The sequence below is a fragment of the Clytia hemisphaerica genome, unplaced genomic scaffold (genome assembly GCF_902728285.1).
Source record: "Clytia hemisphaerica strain Z4C2 unplaced genomic scaffold, Clytia hemisphaerica genome assembly, whole genome shotgun sequence".
Classification (NCBI taxonomy): domain Eukaryota; kingdom Metazoa; phylum Cnidaria; class Hydrozoa; order Leptothecata; family Clytiidae; genus Clytia; species Clytia hemisphaerica.
The window spans coordinates 1,690,260-1,700,108 of NW_027103962.1; the positions used below are offsets into that span (position 1 = coordinate 1,690,260).

Below are 9,849 nucleotides of genomic sequence, written 5' to 3' on the forward strand. Positions count from 1 at the left end.
TAAACAATTAAATAGAACGGGGTTTCCTCTGATGTAAACAAACCTCGAGTCCGCTATCCTGAAAATTGACATTGAGCGTAGAAAAAAAGACAAATGAAAGTATTTTCCTTTTTAATTCATATTTCCAATAATTAAAGACTAACTTGAAAACACCAAGAGTGAAATGTAGCTAAATGCTTGGAACGCCTTGCGACTTAGAATTTTTTTGCAAAACTGAAAATTTGACCCCGGCTCGAACTACTACCAAAGTCTCTTGACATTGATTCTGAGTCCGGCACGCTAACAATGTACTATCGAGCCGATACAAAATTACGCAATTTAAAAGTCCTTATAAAAAACACTACTGCATATACGGGTGAACTGACCTCATGGGCTAGGCTAACTGTTTAGATCAATTACATACTCCAGGCTCCGTAAGGTTCCTTATTATAATTGAAAAAGCGTATACTACCAAACGATACGGAACTCGTGAACTCGTGAGAGTGCTTTTTAAACCGTTGTCTTTGTTTATCTTCACAAGATTTTCTTTATCTTTGCAACTTTGTTCTCGCTTTCGGCCTTTCGTCTATTCGTTTTCCGCCTCCCACTTTCAATTTCAGCCTCCCGCCTCCCACTTTCGTTTTCAGCCTCCCGCCTCCCACTTTCGTTTTCAGCCTCCCGCCTCCCACTTTCGTTTTCAGCCTCCCGCCTCCCACTTTTAATTTCAGCCTCCCGCCTCCCACTTTCAATTTCAGCCTCCCGCCTCCCACTTTCGTTTTCAGCCTCCCGCCTCCACTTTCGTTGTCAGCCTCCCGCCTCCCACTTTCGTTTTCAGCCTCCCGCCTCCCGCCTCCCACTTTCGATTTCAGCCTCCCGACTCCCGGCTCCCGGTTCAGCCTCCCGCCTCCCGGCTCCCAGTTTTCCTGTATGCCAAGTTTACAGTGTTTCCATTGCAATTTTAGGCACAAGAGAGTGTAAATTTGCAGTAGTGAAAACAGTCTGCTCTTGTTATCAAATTATAAGACTCGATACACCATTCTTTTATAAGAATATAATTTATAGGACCATTTATGATGAAATTGGCCAAAAAATAATGCTAAGAATATCACCATCATGGAAATTTGCTACTCAAGCTAAGAATATGCTATTTTATTTTTAGAGCATTCTGCCATTGAATTGCCAATTATTCCCCAGCAGTGCTAAAAGGTTCCTCAGAAATGCCAAATTTTTGCTTCAGGTATGTATTACATGATAAACGTTTTTTTATAAGAACAAACTATATAAGAACATAAGGCTTCTCTGGTCAAAATGTTAAGAACAAGTTAAGAACATTTTAAAGCTTTGTGGACTCAAAAATACCCTATTTCTTAGGAAAACGGTCAAAAATATTCACAAAATGGTCAAAATAAGAACACGTTAAGAATATTTATAGAAGAATATAAGACTCGAAAAGTTAAGAGCATCCGAAAGCTTCAAAAATTTTGGATGTTATTTAAAAAAAACATGTAGATTTTGGCTGGATTTGGATCCAAACCTAAGAATTACCGTAAGAATATTTCAGGACCATTCTTATAAAAAAACGTGTAGCTGATTGACTTCAATGCGTCAGATTCAACAATTCCAGAGTCATTTTGTTCTTAAATTTTGTTTATTTAAGCCAGAGAGGTTTTACATAAAGTATTCCTTATAAAACTCGGGTATTTCAACAACCACCTTTTACAGGTTAGCAGTGAAAAGGACAAATTTGTGCAATAGCAAGTTTTTCACGCTTGACTTTCATTCACCAATTCAACTTCTTGAATATTGTTCGTGTCCCTCTCAACTTCGATATCAAGAAAAGGTGTATAACTACAACAACAACATTTAGATAAAAGCACCAAGCTAGAAATAATTGCAAATAGGATGAGTACGAACCCAGTTACGTTTCCTCCATTATTGTACACAACTGCCAGATCCACCTCAAATCCTATAGCAAAGATAACCCAAGTTGTATTACCATTACGTTAAAAAAAACACCATTGTTATATGGCCCTACTGTATAAAGCGTCATAAGTAAAACTTGAGCGAACAGCAAGAAGATCACCAAATAAGCACCTATCCTTGAAAACATATAGAAAGGCACAAATGAACTAAAAATGAGACTCTTCAACCAATCGGACCATTTTTTCTTTACAGCATTCGATTTTCGGACATATATCAGATTAAGGATAGCGATGATTAGGAATTTGATTGGTGTAGCGATGTAAGATGCAATCTTTGCTTTATTAGCAAGTAATCCAAGCCTAACAGATTCAGGTAACAGCCATGAAAAATTGATAACAACCATAAAAACTTTCAAAGCTGTCTTCTCGATACCAATAAGTTTGGTTAGTTTCCAAGCACCAGTTAAGAGTGATGAGAGAACTGTAAAAAGCTGCAGAAATGGGCAATATCCTTGATCTCCAAGCAAAACCGCAAGCTGCAAGGATAATTGAGGTAACGCTTCCAATGCATCAAACATCGTTAAGACGTTTTCAACTCTTTCTTTCTTCTTTCGTTCACTTTTATTTATCTTAGGCTGTTTTTTGAATGTATCCTCGATCAACCAAATAGGCACCACAAAGTGCGTTTGAAGGAATAAACAGCAGACAAAAAGAATTTTGTCAACAATGGTAAGTTCACCTTTTCGTCGAAGATAACGTATAACGTATAAAGCTCCAAACGCCGTTGGTATTAACGTGAACAAAAACGTGAAAGTCGCATAAACAGCTTCCCCTTGTCCAGCATACTCAAAACCAAGAAGAAAATCTGTCCAAAAGTCCACCAATGACAGTCCACAAACAGCCAATCTGAAGGACAACATCCCAATGCGTTTTAAGGTACCAAAACTTTGCGTTTCTGCTACTTCATCTTTGTTTTCATCAACAAGGTTTTCCATCTTTGTTTGTGATTTATTCTCTGAAGCCTGAAATCAAAAAAGGAATTTTTTTAACACGAAGTCATTTGAAATGTGCGTCAAACTTCATGTTTAGAAAGCTACAAATGGTTGGGAAGCAACCTTCTGAGTTCCCAAACAAACACGTTTTATTGGAACAACTAATAAGATCATCTGGGCTTATAAACTAAAAAACGAAAGCAAAATTATTTCCTGTATTTTGGAAAGAAAAATTATTTCCTGTATTTTGGAAAGAAAAATCATTCCCTGTATTTTGGAAAGAAAAATTATTTCCTGTATTTTGGAAAGAAAAATCATTCTCTGTATTTTGGAAAGAAAAATCATTCCCTGTATTTTGGAAAGAAAAATCATTCCTACGATGGCCCCGAGGTTTCTCCACTTCTAAAAAAAGTTCTGAAAGTTTCAAGAAGAGAAGTAAAAATTTAAAGAAGGGAAGTAAATATTTCGAGAAGGGAAGTAAAAATTTTAAAAAGGGAAGTAAAATGTCTTTAAGTATCGAAATTGTGATTAAATTTCTACATTGGCGAGCTGCCAAAATGGTTTTAACCCTTTTTAAATTGTTTAAAGCACAAGACAACGTCTAAAACACGTGATCCTACAACAAAGATTATATAAATATAAGCACTCTCCCAAAGTGTTTTTATAATTTATGAAAAGCTTTATAACTTTTGCTTAAGGGATAGCTTTAAACGTTTAATCACACTAATCAACATAATTGCCATTACAAACATCCTCTGGAGTCTGGTAAGGGGTCTCTCTGTAATAACAATAAACTTTCTACGTCAGGGGTTGTAATCAAAACCACGTGGTATTTTTGTCATTTTTTATTTCTCTTCTTCATTTTTCAAAGCTTGAGAGAAGTAAAAAAATCAAGAAGAAAAGTAAAATTTTCAGTGAAGTAATACAAAAAAATTACTTCTCTTCTTAAATTGTCTTTTTCTAGAAGTGGAGAAACCTCGGGGCCATCGTACATTCCCTTTATTTTGGAAGGAAAATCATTCCCTGTATTTTGGAAGGAAAATCATTCCTTGTATTGTGGAAGAAAAATCATTCCCTGTATTTTGGAAAGAAAATCATTCCCTGTATTTTGGAAAGAAAATCATTCCCTGTATTTTGGAAAGAAAAATCATTCCCTGTATTTTGGAAGGAAAATCATTCTCTGTATTTTGGAAAGAAAATCATTCCCTGTATTTTGGAAAGAAAAATCATTCCCTGTATTTTGGAAGAAAAATCATTCCCTTTATTTTGGAAAGAAAAATCATTCCCTGTATTTTGGAAGAAAAATCATTCCCTTTATTTTGGAAGGAAAATCATTCTCTGTATTTTGTACGATGGCCCCGAGGTTTCTCCACTTCTAAAAAAAGTTCTGAAAGTTTCAAGAAGAGAAGTAAAAATTTAAAGAAGGGAAGTAAATATTTCGAGAAGGGAAGTGTTGTGCGCAGAAATGTAATACTTGCGCAGAAATGTAATACCTGCGCAGAAATGTAATACTTCCTGCGCAGAAATGTAATACCTGCGCAAAAATGTAATACTTCCTGCGCAAATTTGTAATACTCGAGCTGTGCAGAAATGTAATACTTGTCTGCGCAGAAATGTAATTTGGAATTCGTTATCCTTTCAAATATCATATTCTATTCTTCGAAGAAATTAACTTCAACAAAAAGACTTAGAAATTTTTCGATAAAAATTTGAATTTCTTTATAAGAATTAAATCTATAACTCTCGTTTTAGGGCAAATTTACTGTCGGTATATGGTTCTTACAAAGTAAACAAGTAACGATGCAAAAGATGGGCAAATTTGTTTTTCTTATAAGAATTTTTTTTATAGGAAACAAATCTATAACTCTCGTTTTAGAGTGAATTTGCTGTCGGTTTATGGTTTTTACAAAGTAAACAAGTAATGATGCAAAAAATGGGCAAATTTATTTTTCTTATAAGAATTTTTTTTATAAGAAACAAATCTATAACTCTCGTTTTAGGGCAAATTTACTGTCGGTATATGGTTCTTACAAAGTAAACAAGTAACGATGCAAAAAATGGGCAAATTTATTTTTCTTATAAGAATTTTTCCAAAAAGTTTATATATGCAAATTCTTCAAGTTACTATAAGGATTTTTAAAACGGAAGCATATGTTTGCATCTTTAGTGTTTGAATAAACATAAATAAACGTTTTAAGTTTACGTTTGCTTTTCATGGATATCATCTATAGTTTTTTTTCAAAACTACAAAAATATTTTTTGGGCATAATATCAAAAATCGTCTAATATTCTCTTTGAAAGTTGAAAGTATTTTCTTGTCACGTGTACTTCTTATATGATACTATAACCATTTCTAACATTGTACATATTGTATATATTTCTCCGCTATGACTAAAAAAGAATGAATAAGAAAAATAAATTTGCCCATCTTTTGCATCGTTACTTGTTTACTTTGTAAGAACCATAAACCGACAGCCAATTCGCCCTAAAACGAGAGTTATAGATTTGTTTCTTATAAAAAAATTCTTATAAGAAAAATAAATTTGCCCATCTTTTGCATCGTTACTTGTTTACTTTGTAAGAACCATAAACCGACAGACAATTCGCCCTAAAACGAGAGTTATAGATTTGTTTCTTATAAAGAAAATTCTTATAAGAAAAATAAATTTGCCCATCTTTTGCATCGTTACTTGTTTACTTTGTAAGAACCATATACCGACAGTAAATTTGCCCTAAAACGAGAGTTATAGATTTAATTCTTATAAAGAAATTCAAATTTTTATCGAAAAATTTCTAAGTCTTTTTGTTGAAGTTAATTTCTTCGAAGAATAGAATATGATATTTGAAAGGATAACGAATTCCAAATCACATTTCTGCGCAGACAAATATTACATTTCTGCGCAGCTCGAGTATTACAAATTTGCGCAGGAAGTATTACATTTTTGCGCAGGTATTACATTTCTGCGCAGGAAGTATTACATTTCTGCGCAGGTATTACATTTCTGCGCAAGTATTACATTTCTGCGCACAACAGAAGTAAAAATTTTAAAAATGTGTTTAAGTATCGAAATTGTGATTAAATTTCTACATTGGCGAGCTGCCAAAATGGTTTTAACCCTTTTTAAATTGTTTAAAGCACAAGACAACGTCTAAAACACGTGATCCTACAACAAAGATTATATAAATATAAGTACTCTCCCAAAGTGTTTTTATAATTTATGAAAAGCTTTATAACTTTTGCTTAAGGGATAGCTTTAAACGTTTAATCACACTAATCAACATAATTGCCATTACAAACATCCTCTGGAGTCTGGTAAGGGGTCTCTCTGTAATAACAATAAACTTTCTACGTCAGGGGTTGTAATCAAAACCACGTGGTATTTTTGTCATTTTTTACTTCTCTTCTTCATTTTTCAAAGCTTGAAAGAGAAGTAAAAAAATCAAGAAGAAAAGTAAAATTTTCAGTGAAGTAATACAAAAAAATTACTTCTCTTCTTAAAATTTTTAGTTCCCTTCTTCATTTTTTACTTCTCTTCTTGAATTGTCTTTTTCTAGAAGTGGAGAAACCTCGGGGCCATCGTAATTTTGGAAAGAAAACCATTCCCTTTATTTTGGAAGAAAAATCAGTCCCTTTATTTTGGAAAGAAAAATCATTCCCTGTATTTTGGAAGAAAAATCATTCCCTTTATTTTGGAAGGAAAATCATTCTCTGTATTTTGGAAAGAAAATCATTCCCTTTATTTTGGAAAGAAAAATCATTCCCTGTATTTTGGAAGAAAAATCATTCCCTTTATTTTGGAAGGAAAATCATTCTCTGTATTTTGGAAAGAAAATCATTCCCTTTATTTTGGAAAGAAAAATCATTCCCTGTATTTTGGAAGGAAAATCATTCCTTGTATTGTGGAAGAAAAATCATTCCCTGTATTTTGGAAGGAAAATCATTCTCTGTATTTTGGAAAGAAAATCATTCCCTATATTTTGGAAGAAAAATCATTCACTTTGTTTTGGAAGGAAAATCACTCCCTTTATTTTGGAAGAAAAATCACTCCCTTTATTTTGGTAAGAAAATCATTCCCTGTATTTTGGAAGAAAAATCATTCCCTGCATTTTGGAAGAAAAATTATTTCCTGATTTTTGAAGGGAAAGGGAAATCATTTTCTGTATTTTGAAGGAAAACCATTGCTGTATTTTGAAGGGAAACTGGCTCACTGTATCTTGGGAGAAAAATAATTTTCAGTATCTTATAAGGAAAGTAATTCTCTGTATTTTATAAGGAAAATAATTTTCTGTATTTTTTTATAAGGAAAGTAATTCTCTGTATTTTGTAAGGAAAGTAATTTTCTGTATTTTATGAGGAAAGTAATTGTCTGTATTTTGTAAGGAAAGTAATTCTCTGTATTTTGTAAGGAAAGTAATTCTCTGTATTTTTTTATAAGCTAAAACTCAAAAAAAGTAACGTAATTCTCTGTATTTTGTAAGGAAAGTAATTCTCTGTATTTTAGAAGGAAAATTATTTTCTGTATTTTGAAACTCACTCACCTAGAGAACTCCCTGACGATCCCACGTAACCACCAACCTCTGGGTTCACGTCATACCATTTAAAGTATCGTAGTTTCGGACACTTATGTCCGGTATAGTTTCATAGATCGGTTCTAAACCTTCCGGATTTCTTGGACGTAAGGTGCTTTCTTCCCCTTCTTGCACCACTGGGAAAATCTGCAAAAAAGAAAGGGATATCGAAAAACATTTTAGATTTCTTAAAAACTGTCGACTCTCAATAACACAAAAGTACAAAAGACTCACAATTTTAAATTTCTGAAATGGTTTATTGCACGGTAAGACTGTATGAAAAAGGCTTATTTTAATCTTAGATAGCTAGGCTCAATTTTGTTTAGAGCAAATAAAAAACGGCTTAAGGTTCGGATTTTCAAAACAAAAGAATACAAAATGACTTTTAGACATGGCTCTTAAATGAGGAGAATAATCACCTTGTGACACTTATATAACTGCTTAAGCTATTAACGCAAATTACAGCCGTTAACGTAAAACAGAATTTGAGCCGAGCTGATTTTCGAATACCCTGACTTTCACGTGAATGAATTATCGCATTCATTTTCCCCGGTCAAATGCTTGATTAGTTAAAGTGTAAAAAGTACTGTTTCTAAGAGAAATGATTGTGAAGGGGCTGAATATCTGAAAAAAATCCCTTCACTGAAGTTCCTAAAGATAAGATTCCTATTCCTTTTTTAACAACTTATCATCAACAAATGGAAACGGTAGATTTGGAGTGGAACCATAGCGTAAGAAAGCCGTGGCTGGAATGTTCACCGCATTGTATTTTCAGTTAGTTGACTCTATAAGAACGACAATTATGCCAGTTTATTCTTGGTAGATAGTAGTTTTTGGAATTTCTCTCATATTTTCCTTCACAACAAAGTTTTGATGTTAAGGGTTACAACACTACACAATATTGATGATATATTGCTTGCTTTTTATAATAGAGCACTTGTTATTTACTTCGTTACGGTCCGAAAACGATATTGTCAAATATTGCTCGTCAATATATTGTGTAGTCTAAGTAGCCCTTTAGATATCTTTGAGTCTGGGCCCAGAAATTCAGATGTTATCATATCATTCTAGGTACGGCTATGGTGGAACAGAAAAATGAAAACAAAAGAACATTGCTTTGAGATTGAGGAAAGACTTTGAATAGATTTAGAAAAATAAATACCTCGGGGTCCTCGCTTTCGACACTTGATGACTTGCAACGTCTGGCGAGAGAACAAAAAGAATAGGAATCAGTTATATAAAAATAGTAGCCAAAATAATTCATGCATAGACGCATGCATAGGTAATTTCCATGCCAAAAAATGGTCATTTAAAAGAAATCATTTACATATTTCTCATTAATTTGGCTTACAAAGGTTTAAAAGGTGAAAGATACCGAAGAGTGAGGTCACAAAAAACGGAAGAGAACTTCAAAGTCTATATCGAAAATAATTTGGACACCACGTACGAATTTTTGACATTAAAAAGAGCTTTACAACTTAAAAAAGGCCTTAAAAGGTCACGAAATTCCTTATTTCTAGCCATATCAGGTTCAGGTAGCTTACCGTAGATAGATTTTGACAAAAACAATAATAGCAATTGCAACAGAAATGGGTGTGGCAATCCCAACAATTGACAGTGTCTTCCATTGGTCTAAAGAAAGTTGATAAATGTTTCATTAGAAAAATTCTAAAATGGTAAAGACTAAGTTTTGGTCAAAACCTGCTCTAAAGGGGATGTTGCAACTGTGATGATCTTGTCTAGTTGCTCAGCTAAAACATTCAAAACAAACTGTGAAAGCGAAGAGTTCTATAGTTTATGTTTGTAATTGGCGTTACATTTGCGTGATTGTTTTGCTTTAGCCGATCGCCACGCTTAGAAGTTTTAAGTTAATGTTTATCCGAAATTTGGATGAAAAACATCAAAGCGTCCCCCAAAACTGGCCAGATCCCCTACGATGCCATGACCTGAAGTTCTTGAATGTTTAGACTAGAGTTTAAAAGGGTCAAATAGCGTTAAATACCTCAAGCTATAACAATTAAATGACCTTTTTCGATTCTTAATATTTTCTAAGGAATGTGACTTATTGGGAATGTCGTTGAAAAACTTTATAGAAAACCAGGGAAAAGGGGTTCACCTTCTTCTGGAGAAATTTGTTGACAATTTTCTTCGCCTGCAATACAAGAAACACACTAGGTTTAGGTTATTCGTCTTTTATTTATATTCTCAAAATAAGGTGTTTAGTGTATGTAGCACACTAATGCTACATTTGACAGTATTCTAAGTTATTTCAATGCGTTTTTCTTTACTTCTGTGTACAATAGGTTTTTCCTAGGCCATGCTTAAGTGTTGTGGTTGTCGAAGGTTAATGATTGTGTTGCGTAAGATTGCTATAGTAAGGGCATTTC

At 33.5% G+C, this 9,849-nt stretch overlaps 1 protein-coding gene across 2 annotated transcripts; it reads right to left on the minus strand.

Moving 5' to 3' along the window:
• Window positions 1-1,314: 1,314 nt before the first annotated feature.
• LOC136810283 (uncharacterized) lies at window positions 1,315-9,616 on the minus strand. 2 transcript variants are annotated; one of them, XR_010847085.1, is made up of 5 exons: window positions 9,579-9,616; window positions 9,007-9,094; window positions 8,625-8,664; window positions 7,433-7,609; window positions 1,315-2,923 (listed from the first exon to the last, which is right to left on the minus strand). XR_010847085.1 is itself a non-coding variant. In XM_067066851.1 (4 exons), the coding sequence occupies exon 4, from the start codon at window positions 2,894-2,896 to the stop codon at window positions 1,946-1,948; it is 951 nt and encodes a 316-aa protein (XP_066922952.1). In that variant the 5' UTR covers window positions 2,897-2,923; window positions 7,433-7,609; window positions 8,625-8,664; window positions 9,007-9,096; the 3' UTR covers window positions 1,315-1,945. The 2 variants fall into 2 exon arrangements, 1 of the variants encoding a protein (XP_066922952.1); XM_067066851.1 differs by lacking the exon at window positions 9,579-9,616 and having other exon boundaries at window positions 9,007-9,096.
• Between the last annotated feature and the right edge of the window lie 233 nt (window positions 9,617-9,849).